The sequence below is a fragment of the Camellia sinensis genome, chromosome 2, assembly GCF_055761805.1.
Source record: "Camellia sinensis isolate YWXY chromosome 2, ASM5576180v1, whole genome shotgun sequence".
NCBI classification, from domain to species: domain Eukaryota; kingdom Viridiplantae; phylum Streptophyta; class Magnoliopsida; order Ericales; family Theaceae; genus Camellia; species Camellia sinensis.
In genome coordinates this window covers 170,198,089-170,221,980 of record NC_138962.1, presented here as the reverse complement: position 1 = coordinate 170,221,980, position 23,892 = coordinate 170,198,089, and the positions used below count along the sequence as shown (strand labels likewise).

Here is a 23,892-nt window from a genome sequence, read left to right as displayed (position 1 = left end):
CCTTCTCAGTCTTCGCCTCCTTCCCCTCTCCATTGTAGTTATACTTTCGTCTCCTATGCACTTAGCTTGCCCTCTGCCGCCTCTCCGATCTCTAGGTCAGGTAACTCTTCTCCTTTAGCTCCCTCTCTTCCACCTCCTCGTCGTAACCCACCTCGGGATTAACATCCTCCAAATTGTTGGGGTTGTTTGAGTAGTACTAATCATCCCATTGTTTAGTAACTTTCCTTTGACAAGGTTTCCGATTCTTATCGTTCTTTCCTTAGCAAGCTTGAGTCAGAGTCCATTCCTCATTCTGTGTCTAAGGCCCTTCAGAATCCCAAATGGGTAGAGGCTATGCAGACTGAAATGACGGCCTTAGAATGGAATCACACTTAGGATCTTGTACCTTTACCTCCCGGGGCAAGCATTGTTGGTTGTTAATGGGTGTTCACTATAAAGTACCTAGTTGATGGCTCAATTGACCATTACAAAGCCCGCCTGGTGGCCAAAGGTTTCACACAGATTCCTGGTGAGAATTTTGGTGCCACTTTTACCCTTGTCGCCAAGCTTACTTCTGTTCAGTGCGTCTCCGTATCTCCCTTGCAACATCACATTCTTGGCCTCTTCATCAGCTTGATGTCAAGAATGTGTTTCTTTATGGAGATCTCCTTGAGACAATTTACATCGCTCCTCCACATGATTTTCGGGGTGAGGGGGAGTATTTGGGAAAAGTGTGTCGGTTACACAAATCTTTGTATGGTCTAAAATAGTCTCCGCGAGTATGGTTTGGTCACTTTAGTTTTGTTATCATATCTATGGGCTTTGTTCAGTGCCGCTCAGATCACATTTGTTTCATTCGCCATAATTTTGTGGGTCAGCTTATAGTCTTGTTAGTTTATGTGGATGATATTATTCTCACAGGTGATAACTCTGTCGACATTGGTCAAGTAAAAAAGGACTTAGGCCAAACTTTTGATATTAAGGATCTGGAATGTCTCAAATATTTTCTGGAAATTGAGGTGGCTCGCTCAAGGGAGGGGATCTCCTTGTCTCAAAGGAAGTACACTCTCGACTTGCTTAAGGATACTGGTATGTTAGGGTGTAAACCTGCTTCTGCTCTTATGGATCCTAATGTCAAGCTTACATCAGAGTCTGGTGAGGTATTGGATGACCTAGGCATGTATCAGCATCTTGTTGGACGCCTCATTTATTCGACCAATACTAGACTTGACTTGGCATTTGTGATTAGTGTTGTGAGTCAGTTCATGCATGCATCTCGTACGGAGCACCTTGACGCAGTTCATCACATTTTGAGGTATTTGAAGACTTCTCCTGGCTTGGGATTGTTCTTCACAGCTGGTCTTCAATCTAGGCTCTCCTGTTTCACCGATACTGATTATGCATGATCTAGGACTGATCAGCGTTCCACTTTTGACTTTTGTACTTTCTATGGTGATTATCTTATATCCTGGAAAAGTAAGAAGTAGGCGGTTGTTTCTAGGTCTTCTGCATAGATTGAGTATTGGGCTATGGCACATAGAATATGTGAAATTCTTTGGCTTTGCTCTATTCTGACAGAGTTGGGTTTTGAGGAGACTGTTTCTCCCTCTTTATTTTGTGATTATAAATATGCCATTATGTTATCCTCTGATTCTGCCCTTTATGAGCGTATCAAGCATATTGAGATTGACATATATTTCATTATAGAAAAGGTTCGGACTGGCATTATGTGTCTATCTTTTGTCTCTTCTTCTCAACAGTTAGCAGGCATGTTTGCAAAGTTAGTGGGATCAATGTTGCTCCAGTCATCCATTGACAAGTTGCGTTTGTTGAATGTATTCATGCCAACTTGAGGTGGAGTGTTGAATATAGGAATTAGAATATTTCATGTTGAATATAAGAATTAGAATATTTTTATTTTTAGTAGATTGTATAGAATCCGTGATTGTAGGAATCATTGATTTAGGGTTGGTTTGGGATGTTCTAAAAAAGTGCACTTTTTGACTTATTGGCTTATATGAGTTGGGTTTGGGTTGGGTTTGATGTGTTGTGTTAGAGAGGTGATGTGATTTAAATAAGATAATGTGACTTAAATAGGATAGTGACTTTTTGACTCTTTGTATTATTTAGTAGATGCCAAACTTGACCTTAGAGCCTTGTTTATATTGTTTCCTAAATTGTATTATGAATATATTATATATGCATGGCCTCTACCTCATTCATAGGTAAGCCAATTCATTCTTTTTACTCTTTTAGTCCCACATCGCTCAAGTACTAAAATAATGTTAAGCATATAAGCGTGAGGGCACTCTCACCTCAAAAGTTAGCTTTTGGGATTGAGTTCTATCCAAGACCGTGTAACATGGTATCAAAGTCAGAGTACTTAGGAAAGGGTAGGGTGTGTGTCCCTGGTCTGCATGCCGCAGGTACTGCTGAGTGAGCATAGTGGGTGTGAGGGAGGGTGTGAAGTGAAGTCCCACATCGCCCAAGTACTAAATTAATGTTAAGCCTATAAGCATGAGGGCACCCTCACGTCAAAAGCTAGCTTTTGGGGTTGAGTTCTACACACACAAAAAAACAAAGAAGAAAAAAGCTTTTGAAGCCCAATTACAAAATTTGTGCCAACTTTTGTTTATTTAGGTAAAATCAAACCTTGGTGAATGAATATCAATTCATTCCCTTTTATATTAAGTAACATAACTTACAAGGAGAGCCCTAAGGCATGAAATCAGGAAACAAATAATTACAAATATATAAATGATATATAAATGAATATTCTAACACTCCCCCTTAAGCTGGTGCGAAGATATCTCTCATCCCCAGCTTGCGAAGAATATCATCAAACGGGATATTCCCAACCCCCTTTGTAAAGATATCAGCTAGTTGTTCACTAGACTTCACAAATGGAGTACATATTGTGCCGCTAGTGAGTTTCTCCTTGATGAAGTGACGATCAATCTCAACATGCTTTGTCCTGTCATGTTGAACTGGATTGTGAGTTATGTTGATGACAGCTTTATTATCACAATATAGTCGCATGGAATCTGTTTGATCTATCCCCAGATCACTCAACAACAACTTGATCCATAAGAGCTCACACACCTTATGCCATGGCTCTAAACTCTGCCTCCGCACTAGATCGGGCAACAACATTCTGTTTCATACTTCTCCAAGTAACTAGATTCCTTCCAACAAGGGTACAATACCCCGAAGTGGACCTCTTATCAGTTACTGATCCTGCCCAATCTGCATCCGTATAGGCTTCCACACTAAGATGATCGTGTTTGGAAAAATAAAGGCCCTTTCCAGGACAAGATTTTAAGTATCTCAGAAACCTCATAACTGCCTCCAAGTGTATTGCATGAGGAGCATGCATGAACTGGCTAACTATACTAACTGCAATAGCGATATTAGGACGAGAATGGGATAGGTAAATGAGCTTACCCACTAACCGCTGATAACTCCCCCTATCAACAGCTGCTCCTCCAATATCATCACTCAGTTTTTGGTTAGGCTCTAGAGGAGTGTCACAGGCTTTACTTCCAAGCATCCTTGTTTCTTTCAATAGGTCAGGGATATATTTTCTTTAATAGATGAAAATCCCATCATTGGATCTGGCAACTTCAATACCCAAAAAATACTTCAAATTTCCCAAGTCTTTGATCTCAAACTCACTTGCCAAATACTTCTTTAGCAGAGGAATTGCCTCAACATCATCCCCTGTAAGAACTATGTCATCCACATACACAATGAGAGCCGTTGTCTTACCATGGGAGGAATGTTTAACAAACAGAGTATGATCAGCCTGACTTTGTTTGAAACCATACTTCACCATCGCTTGAGTAAATCTCTCAAACCAAGCCCTTGGAGACTGTTTGAGACCATATAGTGACTTTCGATGTCGACATACCTTCCCCTTTGTCTGAAGATCTTCAAAACCAGGGGGAATGTCCATATACACCTCTTCTTCTAGGTCACCATGGAGGAAAGCATTCTTCATATCAAACTGGTGAAGTGGCCAATCCAAATTAGCTGCAAGAGAAAGGAGTGCCCTGACAGAATTCATCTTCGCAACTGGAGCAAATGTCTCTTGATAGTCCACCCTATATGTCTAAGTAAAACCCTTTGCTACAAGTCGAGCCTTATAACGCTCAACTGAACCATCTGCCTTGTGCTTGACTATATACACCCATTTGCATCCCACAATTCGTTTGCCCCTAGGTAACTCAGTCAATTCCCAAGTGTCATTCTTACGAAGTGCTTTCATTTCCTCAATCATAGCAAGTTTCCACTCAGAGGTAGTGAGAGCATCCTGAAAATGATTAGGTATACTCACAGAAGAAATGTTGGACACAAAAGCTCTATATGAGGACGACAAATGAGAGTATGACACAAAATTAGAGATAGGATGTTGAGTGCAAGATCTCACACCCTTTCTCTTGGCAATAGGAATATCAAGATCAGTAGTGTCAGGAATAGCAATATCAGTAGACTCGAGAAACAACAGGGTCAAAGTTACCTGGACTCTTATCAGAAGTAGGAGATGGCAGTGGGTGAGCAGAAGTGGTCTCTTGTATCCAAGTAACTTTCTGTCTGTCTGTCCCTGATATAAACTTGCCCTTCCCTGTCCTTGGTGGCATTAAAGTCTATAGTCTCAGCAATAGTTGGTGAGGGAACAAATGATTCCACCATAGGAGTAACAGGGATAACATGAATCTCTTCACACTAAGGCGCCCCCTGAAGGGATGACTGGGGCACCGGAGAAGACAAGAAGTAAAACTGGGACTCAAAGAATGTGACATCCATGGACACAAACCACTTACGAGAAGGAGGATGATAATACTTGCTGGAAATTTGTGTTAATAATAAGATAGTGGCATGTATATAATATGATAGTGGTGTTGGTGGTAGATAGTGGCATGTATAGAATATGTGATAGTGGTGTTGGTGGTAGATAGTGGCATGTATAGAATATGTGATAGTGGTGTTGGTGGTAGATAGTGGCATGTATATAATATGTTAGTGGTAGATAGTGGTAATATATAATATGTAAGTGGCATATAATGGGTTATAATGATGTTTGTAATATCTCCTATATAAGGAGTGTCATTTGGTCTTGTAAGATAAGAAGTTTTGAATATAACAAAAATATATTCCTTCTTCCTCATATTTTTCGGAGTTCTTCTTCCTCATATTTTCTAAGTATACTTATATCCCTTTTGAGTAGGGGAGTAGCCGAGGAAAACACACTTGAGAGAGCGAGGGTCCAACTTATCACGAGTAGGGGAATGATTGTGAACAAAACAGACACACCCAAAGATTTTTGGAGAAATGGAAAACAGAGACGTGGACCCTAAGAGAACGTGGAGAGGAGCCTTTTTATGCAATACTAGAGTAGGAAGACGATTAATGAGATAGGCAGCGGTGAGAACGGCTTTGCCCCAATGGGACCGAGGCACGCCCATAGAAAAATACATACACCGAGCCATGTCAAGAAGATGACGATTCTTGCGCTCCGCGACCCCATTTTGTTGCGGGGTATTGGTGCAAGAAGTCTGATGGATAATGCCATGAGTGGAAAAGTATCTCTCTAACCCCGAATCAATGTATTCACCCCCATTATCAGAACGTAAGATTTTGACAACAACCCAAATTGAGTACAAAGTATTTTATGAAAATTTTGAAACACAGAGAAAACCTCACTCTTTTCTTTTATGAGATACACCCAAGTAGTACGGGAAAAATCATCGATAAACGTGACAAACCATCTATGGCCTTTTAAGACATAACACAAGATGGACCCCAAACATTAGAATGTATTAAAGAAAAAGGAACTACGCTTTTATTAATATGAGGAGCAAAAGAAGCTCGTGTTTGTTTGCCAAGTTGACAAGACTCACATTGAAAGTCAGACACATTATTTGTGGTAAAAACAGAAGGAAATAAATGTTGAAGCAGATAAAAAGAGGGATGACCAAGACGTTGATGCCACAACCATAAATCGTCCTTGGTGGTTGGAGACTGGATAGAATGATGTGCAACCTTGTCAGCCTGATCCAAGATATAGAGACCATGTTCTGCTTTACCACTGCCAATCGTCCTCCTCGTGATAAGGTCCTGAAAAAGACAATGATCAGGGAAAAAAGTCACACTACAATTCAAATTCTGAGTAATACGACTCAAGGATAAAAGATTAACAGAGAAATTAGGAACATGTAAAACTGAAGAGAGAGGAAGGGTAAGAGTGGCACAAATTAAACTTTTCCCAGAGACAGAAGAAATAGTACCATCTGCAATGTGAACTTTGTCGTGTCCTGAAGAGGGCTTATAGTCGGAGAAGAGATCAGAAGATCCAGACATATGATCTGAGGCACCAGAATCAATAATCCATGGGACAGACATATGGGATATGAAAGCACTGGGAAGAGAGGCTAAGTTACCTGATCAGGCAAATGAAGAAGAGGATGCATCTGGAGGAGTGGTAGAAGACCGGCAGTCCAACAAGTGACGCAAAACATCCTCAAACTCAGAAGAAGACAGGCTAGATACCCCATCAGAGGACAAGCCAGCTGGGGCTGGAGTGGAATCAAGTATGCCAACTGCACTGAACTGATGGGCCCGTGGATTAAAGCCATGTCCTCTAGACTGGCCGGACCGGCCTCCGCGAGAACCAAACCGATCACCTCGACCGCCAGATGGAGCCCCATGAAGCTTCCAACAGGTCTCACGAGTATGTCGTGGCTTGTGGCAGTAATCACAGAACAAAGGGTCCTTTGTAGAAGGATTAGGAGAAGCACGGGGCAGATTGGTCCCATCCCGAGGAGGAACAGAAAGTAAGGCAGAGCGTTTTGGAGAAGCAGTTGGCATCATAGCAGAACGACGACTCTCGTCATTCTGTACATAAGCAAAGGCCTCCTGAAGAGAAGGAAGAGTATCCATGCCAAGGACACGACTCCGAATTGGATCAAATTCCAGATTGAGACCTTCCAGAAACTTGAAGGCCCTCTCCTGTGCAATAAACTTCATGTAGCCAACAGAATCAGTAGTGCAAACCAGTTTATAGTCCTGCAGGTGATCAAGACGTTTCCAACCATTGTTAAGAAATGTGAAGTACTGAAGAACAGTCTGCATCCCCTGTACGGAGCGCTCGATGGAACGACGTAACTCAAAGGTCTGCGAAAAATTGCCCTTGCGAGAATAGGTGGTAGCCATAGCTTCCTAAACATCCCGGGCAGTTTCCATGGACAAGTAGCCTTCACCAATATCCGGCAACCATAGAATGAATAAGCCACCCCATAATCAAGGAGTTAGTAATCTCCCATTGGTCATAACCAGGATCATTGGGACCTGGTGGTTGAACCCTTCCATCAACATAACCCATCTTCCCCCTGCTCTTCAAAAAAAGAGTCAGACTCCGCGACCAGACTAGATAATTATGATCATTAAACAACGAGGTGGTAATTTTGAGGCTAGGATTGTAGTTTTCGAATTGAGTAGGCACAATGAGGCTCTCCACTTGAGGTGGTTGGACACGAGTGGTGGATTCACTAGTAATTTCGGCCATTTGAGTATGCTACTTATTTAAACCACAACCAGCAGGAATCACTACTATGGGAGGAAGAGAACAACCAAATAATGACAATCACAGCCACTATGGGCGCATGAAAATCAAATTATTGGTGCCATCTATTGACCCAAAAATAAATTAAAAAATAACTGAAACCAGAACCTCAATCAAAACAAGTTTTTTTTTTTTTAAGATATCACGATCAGTATATCAGTACCAAACCTCACAGAGACATGCGAGAGCCACAGAGGAACAAAGGGACTGCCGACTAGACTTAAACAGACAGTCGAACTGCCAAAAGGTGTCGCCTAGTCCTGGGTGAACTCCGACGGAAGGCGTCTGGTCTTGGGTGACCTCCGACTGGCTTCGTCCTGGCTTGGATGGCCTTCGACGACTGTCGGCTGAGCTTGGAAGGCTTGCTGCTGTGTGCGCAAGCCCTAGCGGAAGTCGTCTGGTCCTGGGTTACCTCTGCTGGTTTCGTCCTGGCCTCTATGGCCTTCGACGGCTGTTGGCTGAGCCTGGAAGGCCTGCTGCAGCATGCGCAAGCCCCAGATAGCTAAATGAGAGACCGAAAAATGGTGGTGGTGGGTTGGCTGGAGATGGTTTTTTCAGAGTGGTGATGGAAGGTGGCGGGAGAGCTGGGTTTAGGGTTTGGGCTCTGATACCATGTTTGTTTAGGTAAAATCAAACCTTGGTGAATGAATATCAATTCCTTCCCTTTTATATTAATTAAGTAACATAACTTACAAGGAGAGCCCCAAGGCATGAAATCAGGAAACAGATAATTATAAATGTATAAATGATATATAAATGAATATTCTAACAACTTTGTCCAAATTGATAAGACCTCGGATCTAAGTTGGAAGACGTTGAAAAGAAGGAAAACAATCATCTAGATGATCACATCCCCAATTAGCAAGAGCATCATCCCCACTATTAACTTCTCTTAAACAATGAGAAACTTGATAGTGAGTCCCTAAGAGCATCCCTTAATATTCATAGTGATAGAATGCACAGAATTGAACATGAACCTAATAAAATACCATAAAATCTTTGGAATCCAGCTCAGTAGAAACATGTGACAAACCAACCCTCTTGCAAAGATTAATACCATGTGCACAAGCATATGCTTTTTAATGTAGGAAGTGTGCCTAACATGTGAGTTGGTGAGTAGTTGGCTAGTGGCCTATATCTAGAGAAGTAGTGATCATTTATATGACAATTGATTGATACAGAGATATTCTCTCTCTAGAACCCTTTTTGGGTTCCTGTCTTTCTAATTTCTCTGTCTTGTTCTTGGATCCCATCCCATCACTTTTGTAACCATATTAGAACACACCCAAAAAGAGTTTGCAAAAGTGAACAAAACCTCACCCAACATATCACAAATCAATGTTCCTGCAGTTGCTGGCCCCAGTTTACCCGTGCTATTGTTGGATAGCTGTAAATACATTGTTGGGGCCATTTCCTAACAATTTAAGCTTTTGGGACAATTGGTGACTTAACATGATATCAGAGCTTAGGTTGAGAGAGGTCTTGAGTTCAAGTCTCTTCGTTGGCATCTAAGAATCTGTCTCCGTTTGGTTTCTACTTCTCTGTTTAGTTATTTGCTTCTCTTTCTGTTTGGTCTGTTTGTCTCTCCATGTGCAAGACGGGGTTGCACACGAGGGAGGGTTTTCGATAGCTTGATATACGTTTAAGCTTTCGGGACAATTGGTGTCTTAAGCTTTTAGAACAATTGGTGACTTGACAACTACACACATTGCAATTAAGCTTGCAAAATGAGGAGGTTTCAAAAATTAAAGACCAAAACCCGAATTGTCACCCTCAAAACCTGATATTTTCAAAAGATTATAGAGTTGCAACACATTCATATAAATCTGGTTCTTATTGATTGACAATCCCTCAAATCTACACTGATTTCTAGCCCTTGAGTGATATTCCTGTGGAGGCAGCACCCATTGTTCCCAAGCGCATTCACATCCGTTTTTGATGGGTTTGAAGCCTGAATTCGAATCTCTTCACATTCAGGTTTTAAATACATCACCTATGTTATTGTTGAACTAAAGATTGTTTAATGTTTGATGCAACCTAACCTTAAGTGGTAAAGCTTACGGTTTGTCACAACATGTTCTTCAGACTCATTAATATATTATTCTTTTTAACTTCAGTAAGAAAAGATAATGGCTTATTATAAGAACTAATGATAATACTATCTTCTCCATAATACTCCTCTGCATTCAACAATTAATATAATGAGAATCTACTTGCTGAAAGTTGTCATTTGATTTATGGACTCTTCATATTTGCAGCTGTCCTTGATATAATTATGAGCTGGAAAGCCAGGCACAGCATGTCATTGCACGTTAAACTAAGATACATTTTGAAGGCTGTTTCTGCTGCGGCTTGGGTGATAATTTTACCAGTAACTTATGCGTATAGCTTGAAAAATTCTCCTGGATTTGCACAGACCATTAGGAGTTGGTTTGGCAATAGTTCAAGTTCATCTTCTTTGTTCATTTCGGCAGTTCTAATTTACTTATCTCCAAATATGCTCTCTGCATTGTTGTTTCTGTTTCCATTCATCCGTCGGTATCTAGAAAGGTCAGACTATAAGATTGTGATGCTCATTATGTGGTGGTCTCAGGTATGCAGGAATTTCCACGTTGTTTTATATGATTATTATGTTTTTTGGCCCATACTTCCAAAACTTCTTTGTGTCTGTCAAAACAATACCTGAAGCTGCTGCTTTTTAATATTATTTTTTTTTTCCTTCAGTTTTTCTGTTGCAACCGTTCTGATATCCTGTGATGTCTTGCAGCCTCGGCTCTATGTTGGAAGGGGAATGCATGAGAGTGCATTTTCTCTTGTCAAGTAAGAATACAATGTCAGATTGTCAGGTGGGTATGGCTTGAATCAGATGTTTGCTGTTGTAACTGATAACATCTGTTTCAACTTTCAGGTATACAGCATTTTGGGTTCTCCTCATTGTGGCAAAGTTAGCTTTCAGTTACTATGTAGAGGTGTTCCTCTTATTCATTCTCAATTGCTAAGACCCCAGCACTGATTCTAGTGAGAGGGGAGTCTTTGTTTCAATTCAACTTGAGTGGGATAAAAAATGCTAATTGGCAGGCTCAGACCAATAATCTAAAAAGATTTAATCTTTCATGAAATGATTTTGGGTGAATGATATTTTGAACTTTCTGCTCATGTACATGAAAGAAAGGCCTGGACTATGATAAGAAAAGGAAGGGGAAAAAAAAGTGAAACAACATAATATGTATTATGTAAAACAATTACTTTGAATAAAATATATTATCATAGAGACGTCTCTGTCAATCTACTTTCCCATCTTTCTGTGTGATGTAAAATCTTAGGCATCCAAGTGTAAGAACAACAATTTGAGTCTTAGGCAGTCATTTTGTGCTATTTAAGATGAACAAAAGTTTGTTCCTATTTTTACTTTCCTAGCACTCTCTCACATCAAATTTCCCTTATCATAGAGACTCGAGGTCAAGTATTATTTGCTGGCATACAGTAGGGAATTATCTCATTTGTTTTCTTTGTTACAGATAAAGCCTCTTGTGGATCCTACGAAAGCTATCATGCAAGCTCAGACACCAACTTACCAATGGCATGAGTTCTTCCCTCGAGGTAACAAATGAGTGAATGTTATTTATGTATGTTACTGTTACATAAAGGAAGAGATGGTTTCTAATGTTATATTTATCTTTTTGTAGCCAAGAACAATCTTGGTGTTGTGATTGCACTCTGGGCACCTATTTTTCTTGTAAGTTCATTTGTATTTTATTGTTGGATCTGTCCCATTCAATTTCTCCAAGCTCATTTTGTTATTTGAGTCTAAAGCAATGACCACTACAGGTCTATTTCATGGATACCCAGATATGGTATGCTATTTTCTGCGCAATATTTGGCGGCATATATGGTGCTTTTCGCCGTCTTGGAGAGGTCAGTGGAACCTGCGATTATCTAGCTTGCATTTATAGAAATTGGTGGTTTTTGTTGTTTTACGCCCTATCCAAGCATAGACTCTTCAGGCTATATATTTTTGTGGTCAACCCTTCTACAATGTCATGAAGGACGAGGCTTAAAGGATTAGTGGATACCTACGTAAATAGGTCATTTTTATCAGTGTTTTCAAGATTTTACTGGTATTATAACACAACACATTTATTAATAAGCTACATCATGGGCAACGGTAAAGGCTTGCCCAATGCGAAAGGCTGGTCATTAGTGTCCTGGCAGCACAGTTTGAGTCGCAAAAAAAACCTCTCCAGAAATGGGGGTTAAGGCTATGTACATCTTGTCATCCTTAGACCTTCCTTTAGTGGGAGCCTTGAACACTGGGATACCTTTTTTTTTTTTTTTTTTCTTCACATAATGAGCAAATTGTATCCGTTGTAGATTTACCTCTACATATGATGACATATTGGATCTCATCTATTGAATGATTAATTGAAGTGCTGCTAATTGGAGTGTGACATATGAAATTGTTAAAATTGTAGTATTATTGATTGATGTTTTGATACAAGATTGATTACAAGATTGTTGTGTTGATTAATTACAATTCTTATACAATCTATATATAGAAGAAAATGTGGTAGTAGGTGTAGTGGAGGTGATAGTGGGTTAGGTGAAGTGGAGTGTGTGGTGAAGTGGAGGTAGGTGAAGTGGAGTGTGTAGTGGAGTAGGTGAAGGTAAAGATGGGAAATTCTAACAGCCCCCCGCAAACTCAAGGAGGAGAGAAACGAACCAACTTGAGTTTGGAGGAGTAACAAAACAAGAAAATACATAAAAATAAAAAAGGATAGGAGACACTGTATGGTCGTGTCAGACCGTTGGTGAAGACACTGAATGGTGGTGTCATAACGTTGTAGAGGACACGGTATGGTGGTGTCATAACGTTGTAGAGGACACTGTATGGGGGTGTCATAACGTTGTAGAGGACACGGTATGGTGGTGTCATAATGGTGTAGAGGACACTGGATGGCGGTGTCAGACCGCTGTAGAAGACAGTTTATGGGGTCATGTCGGACCGTTGTAGAAGACAGTTTATGGGGTCATGTCGGACCGTTGTAGAAAAACAGTTTATGGGGTCATGTCGGACCGTTTGTAGAAGACAGTTTATGGGGTCATGTCGGACCGTTGTAGAAGACAGTTTATGGGGTCATGTCGGACCGTTGTAGAAGACAATGTTGTGACAGTTTACGGAGTCTTGCTGGACCCTTGTAGAAACTAACCGGAATCAATGTCGGGACAGTTTACAGAGTCTTGTCGGACCCTTGTAGAAACGAACCGGAATCTATGTCGGGACAGTTTACAGAGTCTTGTCGGACCCATAAAGAAACTAACCGGAATCAATGTCGGGACAGTTTACAGAGTCTTGTCGGACCCATAAAGGAGCTAACCGGAATCAATGTCGGGACAGTTTACAGAGTCTTGTCGGACCCCTTAAAAAATCGCATCCTCAAAAGGTGTGCCCAATCTTTCAAAAGGCGTGCCATCAAAAGGCGTGCCCAAAAAAAGGTGTGCCGGACATGATGGCGAGGCACGTGGGCGCCTTGGCTTGCGTGCCCGTTTGTCGGCTGGTGGTAAGAGGCGCGCGATGCGCGTGGCTGCCTCGGCTATAAGACAGAGGCTGAGGCTGAGGCAAAAAACCTGCGAGAGAAATTCTGAGAGAGATTTTGGAGAGAGATTCTGTAACACTCTGTTGTCTGAGAGAGAGTTCTGAGAGAGATACTGTGTAACACTCTGGTGCCTAGAAAATGGCTTCATCGTCTTCCCGCGGGCTGCTCACCCTCTTTCCCGACCTCAACGAGTCAACGAGAGAGAGAACTGGTGCGGTGGCACTGGAAACTCAACCAAGCGCCCCGGAGTTTGCTCCGTTGAACTTTCCGATGCGGGCTGTGGAGCAAAGAATGGCAGGGCAGTCAGATGTTGAAGCCAATCAATATACACTGAAGGCATGTGTGGAAAGCATGACGGCGGTCACAAATTTGTCGAACCGGCTGCAGAGTAGGACAAATGAGGTGCAGCATTTAAACTCCCAGCTGGCTCTGCTCCAACGCATGTATAAGGATGCGCGAGCAGAGATAAGCGTGCTAAGGGCAGAAAACAAGGAGCTGAAGCGGAAGGCCACCGTGATGTTCCGATTTGGAGGGCCGCCATATGCTGTAGTGGAGGAGCAGGGAGGAGGCAACTTGCTTGGTGGTCGAGGAAGCACGGAGGCAACACCGTCAAGGGCCGCTCAGGACGGAGGCAAGAAGAAGAGACCTGCAGTAGAATAGAGAAGGGAAAAGAAAAATCCCACTGTGGGTGTGGTTTTTTTTTTTTTTTTTTTTGTTTTTGTTTTTTTGTTTTTTTGTTTTTTTTTTTTTTTTGGTGTAAAATGGTGATCGGGGTGAGGCCCGATATGAATAAAATGAGTTTGCAGTTCGTCTTCTTCCTCTTTTTTTTTTTTTTTTTTTTTTTTTTTTTTTTTTAATAAAATAAATAAATAAAGAAATAAATAAAATAAAATAAATAAAAAAAAAAGTGGAGCAACGGGTGAGGTGCAAAAGGTGATGATAATGTTTTGTGAGTGGAAAATAAAGAAAAGAAAAGAAAGGGGTTGTGTGGTGTGGGTGGTGGAAAAAGTAAAGTGGGAGAGAGAAAAAGGCATGGGAGTGCGGCAATAACAAGTCCAACAGACAAAAACATCACAAAAGTCCCTCTTGTCCTCTCTCATCTGTTCTCAACAACCTGGAATAGTCACATAAAAGAAAATGATGCAGCCACTAGAGCCACAATAAGAGATCCAATCGAAACGGCAAGTGCAGCAGCTTTTGGATCTAGAATTGGGTGTTTTTTTTTTTTTTTTTTTTTTGTTCTCTGGTTGGTCATGTGAAGATTGGTGGGTCTTTGAAGCCGTTGGTGTTGGGTTGAGATGGGATCGAGCAGTAGCAAACCCAATGCTGCTGAGTCCTCGTCTTCATCGTCTTCTAAAATTCGTCGGAGTCGATCCAGAGGAAGCAGAGTGTTCCAATCTTCGTGTCTTACACCCTCGTCTGGATCTCAAGACAGTGACAATGATGAGCAGGTTTCTGATCATCATAATAAAGAAAATGGTTGTAACAACCTGATGAAAGAGCCTGTATATCTTCTAGCACTGAGCTTCACAAGATAGTTAAAGAAGACAAGGCTCTCATCTATGAGGACTGGAAATGGAACTGGGGTGTTCATACCTCATATTGTCAAATACAGAAGACGGCATAAGAACAGAGGGAGGAACAATGACAAAGGAAGAATATTTTCTGGTATGTGTTTAAAATTCTAGGGGACTACGTTGAGGTCCGGCGGGCGGCCAAGGCGAGGTTGCCGCCCGCCGGTGAAGCGGGAAATACTAAGATCTTAACTTGGCTCTGATACCATGTTAAAATTGTAGTATTATTGATTGATGTTTTGATACAAGATTGATTACAAGATTGTTGTGTTGATTAATTACAATTCCTATACAATCTATATATAGAAGAAAATGTGGTAGTAGGTGTAGTGGAGGTGATAGTGGGTTAGGTGAAGTGGAGTGTGTGGTGAAGTGGAGGTAGGTGAAGTGGAGTGTGTAGTGGAGTAGGTGAAGGTAAAGATGGGAAATTCTAACAGAAATGAATCTGCACGATACTGTGGATTGTCTTTAGGAATGATACTTTGCCATCTTGAAATGGGGACTTTCAAGTGAAGGAGTTTCTGATGGTAAAGAAAGAGACAGCTCACCTGTTTCTAGATTCATAAGATCAAGTCCTTGGGAAATAGAGAATATACAAGGCTGCTGTAGCCTGACTTGAGCTCATAGTTAAAACCATGCATGATTCATTAAACATGATGATACTATGTTGTTCTCGACATTAATGAAGCACTATTGTGATGTAGAATGATTGCACACAGCAGCAAAAGCTCTACATTTACAGTTGTAATTAATACTTTTTGTGGCTGAGGGTGATAAAGATATAGGCATTTAGGGTTGTCATGTCATAACGAAAGGGTAGAGGTGGGGTTTATGGGGACTGTTCAGGGGCTATTCTGGGTGCTGTGACTACAGTAATTATTTGCTTTTTTTTTATTTTTATAAAGTTTGTAGTTGAAGGATTACCATAAATGGAGATGCTAATGGGAAGGAAAGACCTAAGTTGACATGGGATGTAGTAATGAAAAATAATATAAATTTATTTAATTTAATTGAGTATATAGGCTTTGAAAAAGCTGAATGGTAAAAAAAGATTTATGTAGCCAACTCCACTTGACTGGGAAGCAAGGCTTAGTTTGGTTTGGCTAGTTCATGATTGACAGTTCAATAGCTTAGGTTTGTAAAATTAGGGTTAAAGGTAAAGAAAGAAGGGCAAATCTGATCTGATCCTAGGTTTTCAAAGTTTTTAATATCACAGATTTGTAAGGAAGAAAAAAGAAGAAAATCTAGGCATCACAGCTAGAATTCGTTATTATCACAATTAGGATTAAGATTGCATCACACAACCCAAAAGAAGTTCCAAGTGTTAGATTTTATGTATAGAGAAATAGAGAAAATGAATTATGTATTGATTTGTTGATTTACAATAGATACACACACTCCTTCATATATAGGAGATGAGAAGATGCTAAAGCTATACAGACACCATCATAGGAAAGGGACAGAAAGGAAAAGCAGCCGAAAGCACAATGCCACTACTGCCACTAACTATACATTAATCTAATCTATGTATATAGATTATATATATTATCTATGTAGATATATTATATATATTAACACCAAGACCTTTGGAGATTCTCTAAAATCTGATCTTCTATGTCAAAAGGAATCTTTTTCACAAATATTCTATTTTTAGGTGTATCTAGATTAGGTGCATCTAAACAGGATTTAAAAAAAAAAAAAAAAACTAAAATATGAAAAAAATCTCACTAAAGAACAACCCCCCCCCCCCCAAAAAAAAAAAAAAAAAAACCCCAAAAACAAAATAGTTAGAAATATTTTTTGATCAAGGCATGTTTCAGAGAATTTCATGTGACATAGGACTTTAAGCATTCAAATATGAACAAAAATATGCACATGTCATGCAATAGCACCAAGGGTGTTACAAAGAGATTGTTTCATGATTCAAACCTATGCCACCAAGAATGCTAACGACAAGCCTTGCTGTTGGACGAAGCCACCCTTTCTCTTGTAGATTTTATATGGGAACTTAATTTTTTGGATGTCTTTTTGTATACGCCTAATGTATAGAGGTCTCACCTCTCCTGACATATATCTATATACTAGGTAGGTAGGACCATGCAAGGCGTGGGTGAGTCGGCCATTTTTTTATTTGTTTTTATTAAAATTTGTCTATTTTATTTTATTTTAAGGTAGTGTTTGTTTGATGGAAGAAAAATATAGTGGAATAATCATTTGGTAGAGGTTAAAGAAGAATGATTTGATTTTAATTCAATGATAGAGGTTTAAAGAGAATGATTATTTGGTGTGTATTATAGCATTATCCATATGTATACATTTATCTCCCTCTATCTCAATTTGTTGATCACTTTTGGGGGTTCCAACTTTGTAAGGGGGGCATGCAATTATTACACTTAAATTTCAATTTCAATTTTTTTTTTCCTCTAATGTCCTTATCTTTTCAAAATTTTAATATATTTATAATTACTCAAAAGGGATAATTTTGGAAAATCAAATTTTTTTATTGACATTTTTTTCCTAATATGTTTTTTTTTTTTTTTAATTTTTTCTTTTTTCTTTTCCTCTCTGAGAGTTTGTATGATGTCACGTGTAAATAAAATTTCCCATATTTTTCCCTTTTTTTCTCCAATTGTTGGATAAAAAGGCCTCTTATTTTTAAAAAATAGCATGAAGTTCTTTTGAACAATTCAAAACATATCCGATTAATTTGATTTTTTTTTATAAATAATATGCTTGACAAACCCTACAATATGAACATTTGATTTGTTTAATCATCTACTCTATTCAATTCCGAGAGGAAAAATCTTATTTTGGGATAATAATCTCAAATAATACTTAATTAATTGAAATAAAGGCTAAATATCATTAAATTTAGTGAAATAGAACGAAATTATCAATTTTTAAAAGTTTATATCCGAACACCATTTGTGATGTGTACTGAGAGTTTGTACGATGTGTAAATATAATTACCCAAAAAGGATACCTCTATGTAAGTTGATTTTCCCAAATAACCCTCAAAACTCCACCCCCCCCCCCCCCCCAAAAAAAAAAAAGAAAAAAGAAACAAAGAAACAAAAAAATGGCAAAATTAAAAAACAAGCCACGAACAAAATAGGAAATTCAAAACCCTTACATAATTGACCCAAAAACCTTACATAATTTCTAAGAACCCTTCACTCAAGGTCATTGCACCAACTAATAAAGGACAAAATAGAAAATAGAAATGCAAGTTAAGGGCAAAATAGGAAAAAAAAGTACAAGCCACCAAAATGAAACAGATTCTTATATATATAGAAACAAAAAAATGGCAAATGGAGAATTAAAAAACAAGTGAAGGACAAAATAGAAAATTCAAAACCCTTACATAATTGACCCAAAAAGCTTACATAATTTCTAAAAACCCTTCACTCAAGGTCCTTCCTCCAACTAATAAAGGACAAAATAGAAAATAGAAATAAACGTTAAAGGGCAAAATAGGAAAAAAAGAGTACAAGCCACCAAAATGCAAGAGATTCTTATATATATAGATATATTAGCCAAAAACAAAATATTCATACCTCAAAATTGATCAACATTCATACCATAATTACCATGAAGTCTTCTTCCAAAGCAGTAATACCAAAAAAAGTCAAAAGACAAAAGCGACAAAGATGGCAAAATACAACCCATTTCACTGTTCCCAAAACATAAGTGCTTCTTATAGTAGTATAGATATAAGAATCTCTTTCATTTTGGTGGCTTGTACTTTGTTTTCCTATTTTTCCCTTAACTTGTATTTCTATTTTCTATTTTGTCCTTTACTTTAGTTGGTGGAATGACCTTGAGTGAAGGGTTTTTGGAAAATATGTAAGGTTTTTGGGTCAAGTATGCAAGGGTTTTCTATTTCCTATTTTGTCCTCGGCTAGTTTTTAAATTTTTCATTATGCTATTTTTGGTTTCTTTCTTTTTTCCTTTTCTTTTCTTTCTTTCTTTATTTTATTTTATTTTTGGGTGGAGTTTGGAGAGTTATTTTGGAAAAATCAGCTTTCATAAAGGTATCATTTTTGGGTAATTATATTTGCACATTGTACAAACTCTCAGTACACATCACAGATGGTGTTCGGATATAAACTTTCAAACAAATAACAAATGTTCGGATCTAAAGTTATGAATAAAAAAAATTTGTTCAAATTTACATATTGTGGTGTGTATTGAGAGTTTGTATGATGTGTAAATAGAATTTCCCATAATTTTTTCTTTTTTTCTCCAATTGTTGGACAAAAAGACTTCTTATTTAAAAAAAAAATAGCATGAAGTTCTTTTTAATTCAAAACATATCCGATTAATTTGATTTTTTTAATGAATGATATGCTCAACGAACCCTACAATATGAACGTTTGATTTGTTTAATCTTATACTCCATTCAATTTTGAGAAGAAAAATCTTATTTTGGGATAATAATATCAAATAATACTTAATTAATTGAAATAAAGGCCGAATATAATTAAATTTAGTGAAATAGAACAAAATTATTAATTTTTAACCTTTACAAGATAAGCATTTTATTATATTTTTTCTAATTAAAACAAACACTAAATTAAAGTGAAAAGGTAAAATCAAAATTTTTAAAAAAAAAATTAATTGTACAAGTAGCATGGGCCTTGTTTCACTAGTATATATATATATATATATATATATATCAGTTTTTGTTACTTATCCAAAAAATTAAACAAATCTTAGTGGGTGTGCCCATAAATTACCACAAATGTATTTTGTTTTTTCTTATTAGTTCTTTTAAAGTAACAAGCTTCATTCTTTTCAGCATCCTTGTTTTAGTTGGACTTCTTAAACATTTGTACAACAGTCTATATAACATGACTGGACTTATAGCTTTTCTCTTATTGAACTCCCCACAATTTTGTAGGAATTCTATGATCAGACAACAGTCTTGAAGTATTTTTCCATTTCATTCATCCTATCCAAGATTTGGAGGAACCATACTTCTCATTCTTCTCTTACTCTTGAATAATTTATCCAATGAATTGAAAATAGCCACTTTTTGGTCTCTCATGACGATCAAGATTCTATCTATCCTTATTGCTACTTCTAGTTTTGCTAGAATTACACGCATGTTATATTAAAAAATTACACTATATATTGCATCCTTGTGTGACGTAAACTAAAACTGTGGATTCTTAATTTTAACTAAGAGTCCACTCTTACTTTGGTTTTGCTAATTAATTTTATGTTGTTAGCAAACTACATACACGAGGGGATAGTCACTTGAATGTGTCTAGTAATTTCATTCACAATTAGAGCCAAAAAAATTATTTTTTCGGGGATTCATTTATCTTCCCCCTTGTTTTGCCACTAGTCAGAGCTTCTGTACAAGCTCTTAATCACATTGAGAAATCTAAGTGATAGTCTAAACCCTTATTTATCTTTTCAACAACCGTATTATACTTTTTCCAAATGAATAAATAACATATGGTGGACGTATTTTCCTTTTTATTTATTTATTTTCCTTCTATGCATTTAGTATTTCTCCATTTGCCGATGTGGCAAATAGCTTCTATGTGGAATTTCTTAGGCAAAAGACCAAATTGATTTTCTGGAATTGTTCTCTTATCTTAATCTTCATTCAACTTTTCTGTCCAAAGTTCCATTGTATAACTTGTAAGTTGGATGCTGGGATAATTATCAACACTTTGAATGTCATGTTTCTTGAAAATTCGTATTTTATTTCTCTTACAATTGTTAGACAACTGAATGGTCCCATGGAAGAGAAGGTAGTTTGCTTTAAAAATCTGCCTTGCAATTGGTTCATCTTTGGTCCTTGTAATGATAAATCCTCTGTTTTTATTTTGCATTCAGATTCGGACATTACAGATGTTGAGGTCCCGATTTCAATCATTGCCAGGTGCTTTCAATGCCCGCTTGATTCCTCTGGAAAAGAGTGAGAAGCGTAAGGGACTGAAAGCTGCATTCTCTCGCAAATTTGATGAGGTACAATCATTGTTTCTACATTGTTGATCACAATATTACTCTGATTTGTCTAGTTGGTTCGTTCGTGTCATTTATTAAGTTTTTGGAAATTGGCTGTTTATTCAGATCTCATCCAACAAAGGGAAGGAGGCAGCAAGATTTGCTCAGTTGTGGAACAAGATAATTACTTGCTTCAGAGAGGAGGATCTAATAAATAATAGGTAATATGATGATTTCAACACTGGGAAATGTTTCCTTTGAAATGTAATTTTGTAAGATTCTGAATAAACTTGTATATTCAATTGTATTGTGTTACAAAGTAGTCACCAGTTCATATAGCCCTAAGCTATGGCTGAACAAGGAAAGATTGAAAAAGGAAATACACCTATATGCCTAATTTACGCCTAATTCCTAATATACACAACGCCATATATACACACAATGCCATTTATACACAATATATTCTCACACCCCTGCTCAAACTCAAGGTGTTTGAGCAGAAAACACTGAGAGTTTGTTAAGAAGAAACTGAAGCCGAGCGGTAGTGTGAGTCTTGGTGAAGAAGTCCGCAAGTTGCAAAGCCGAGGAGACGAAAGGAAGCGAGATAGAGCTAGACTGCAGATACTGGCGGACAAAGTGACAATCAATCTCAATATGTTTCGTCTGTTCATGGAAGACAGTATTGTGGGCAATCTGAATAGCACTGTTGTTGTCACAATAGAGAGAGGTCGGAGAAGACTGAAGGACACCCAAATTAGAGAGAAGACAACGAACCCAAACAAGCTCAGCAGGAGCATGAGCCATAGCATGATACTTAGCTTCGGCAGTAGAGCGAGCGAACAACAGTTTGTTTTTTGGTTTTCCAAGAGATCAAGGAATCGCCAAGAAACATACAAAAACCAGAGATGGACTTGCCATCATTAACATCACCAGCCTAATCAGAATCAGCATAGGTCACCAAGTCTAAAGAGGAAGTAGAGGACAACAGTAAGCCCTGAAAGATGGTACCCCGGAGATAGCGATGAATGCGAACCAAAGCAGCCCAATGAGTAGAGCGAGCAGAAACGAACTAACTAACCACATGAACAACATAAGCAAGATCAGGGCGAGTGACAGCCAAATAAACTAAACAACCCACCAGCTCGCGATAGACCGTGGGATCATCCAGAGGGACACCATCAGTGGAGTTGAACTTCACATTAAGCCCAATAGGTGTATCAGGAACTTTAGTATCAGTAAGACCGGCACGGTGAATAACCAGAAAATAGCCCTTTGAAGAAGAGGCAACCTCAATACTAAGAAAATATTGCAATGGACCCAGATCTTTCATTTCTAAGGTGCGGAAGAGATGTTGCTTGACCTCAGAGATAGCAGAAGAGTCAGAGCCGGTGATGATCATATCATCCACATAGAGTAGGAGAACAACAAAACCAGTCGAGGTATATCTCAGAAACAAAGCAGAGTTGGAAGCAGAAGGATGAAACCTAAGCTCGGTAATGACAGTCTGAAAGTGATCATACCAAGCACAAAGAGACTGCTTCAAACCATACAGAGCACGCCAAAGATGACAAACTTGCCCAGAGGAGTGGAGAAGACTAGGGGGAGGACGCATGTAGACCTCCTCAGTGAGATGACCGTTAAGAAAAACATTCTTAACGCCCATCTGATAGAGAGGCTAATGTCGAACAGCAGCAACATAAATCAAGGTACGGACAATAGTCATCTTGGCAACATGGGCAAATGTCTTCTCATAATCAATACCATATTCCTGTGAGAAACCCTTGGCAACTAAGTGAGCTTTGTAGCGCTCGAGAGAGACATTAGAATGAGTCTTGACTTTATCGACCCATTTGCAACCAACCAGATTCTTGCCAGCAGGCAAAGGAACCAACTCCCAAGTGTTAGTCTTCTGTAAGGCAAACAACTTATCCTCCATAGCTTGAACCCAATTAGGATCTTGACAGGCCTCCGTGTAAGACTGTGGTTCTGAAAAAGAATGAATAACAGACAAAAAGGTACGATAGGAAGTAGAAAAACATGTATTAGACCAATCCAACCTGTTTGGAGGACGACGCTCACGAGTAGGATATCTGTGTGCAGCAGGATTAGAGTCGTCAGAAGCAGAAGGAGCAGCAACCGGAGTAGAGACAACTGGTGGTAGAGGAGTCTGGCGACGAGAATAGACCAACAACGGAGGGGAAGCAGAAGCCGAATGAGGAGAAGGAGCCATAGGTGACGCAGACGGAGAAGTAGGAATGGGCTCAAGAGGAACAATGGAGATGTACTCATTAGATGGGACCTCAGAAGGAAAGGGGTCAATGTGAACCAAATCCTCTTTGGAAACTGGAGCAATGAGAGGGGGAAACTGAAAGTAAGGCAGACGTTTGAGAAAGGCAACATGACGGGAGACGTAAAGGCGACGAGAGACAGAATCGTAACAGTGGTAGCCTTTCTGAGTAAGACTGTAACCCAAAAAGACACAGAGGACAAACTGGACACCAAGTTTGGTCCCATCTTTGCAGGGAAGAAGGACAAAACAGGAAGACCCAAACACACGAAGAAGGGAGTAGTTATGAATGTGAGAGAACAAAGCTTCATAAGGAGACCGACCAGAAAGAAGGGGAGTAGGCATGCGGTCGAGAAGAAAAACAGCAGTAAGAACTGCCTCCTCCCAGAATGGAGCCGGAACTGAGGTAGAGAGAAGAAGAGACCTAGCTGTCTTAAGGAGATGACGGTGTTTACGCTCGGCTCGACCATTTTGGGCAGGTATATTTGTACAGGAAGTTTGGTGAATGGTACCCAAATTGGCCAAATACTCACAGAACTCATTTTTAAAATATTCCCCACCCAAGTCAGACCGTAACACTTTAATTGTAGACCCAAACTGAGTAGTAATCATAGACTGAAAGGTACGGTATATCTGATAGGAATCGGATTTATGATTCATAAGATAAACCCAAGTGTAACGGGTGCAATCATCAACAAAGGACACATAGTATGCAAAACCCCCCTTGGTGAGAATAGGAGAAAGGCCCCGGACATCAGTATGAACTAAAGAAAACGGTGTAGTAGATATAGAAGTACTGTTACAGAAAGGTAAGGCTGTCATTTTGGCAAGTTTACACCCCTGACACTCGGTAAGTTGACTAGGAGAAATTTT

At 39.0% G+C, this 23,892-nt stretch overlaps 1 protein-coding gene across 5 annotated transcripts in view; it reads left to right on the top strand.

Annotated features, from left to right (window-relative positions):
* The window catches only part of LOC114267696 (callose synthase 2), a 92,892-nt gene that overhangs the window by 35,689 nt on the left and 33,311 nt on the right, over positions 1-23,892 (top strand). For 3 of the 5 annotated variants that reach the window (XM_028208743.2, XM_028208745.2, XM_028208744.2), the window contains exons 16-23: positions 9,859-10,193; positions 10,368-10,420; positions 10,509-10,569; positions 11,119-11,200; positions 11,287-11,336; positions 11,429-11,515; positions 20,622-20,753; positions 20,859-20,953. In XM_028208743.2, coding sequence (XP_028064544.2) covers positions 9,859-10,193; positions 10,368-10,420; positions 10,509-10,569; positions 11,119-11,200; positions 11,287-11,336; positions 11,429-11,515; positions 20,622-20,753; positions 20,859-20,953 — 895 coding nt within the window. The remainder of the gene's footprint in view (positions 1-9,858; positions 10,194-10,367; positions 10,421-10,508; positions 10,570-11,118; positions 11,201-11,286; positions 11,337-11,428; positions 11,516-20,621; positions 20,754-20,858; positions 20,954-23,892) is intronic. The other 2 variants (XM_028208747.2, XM_082916118.1) reach the window with 1 other exon arrangement.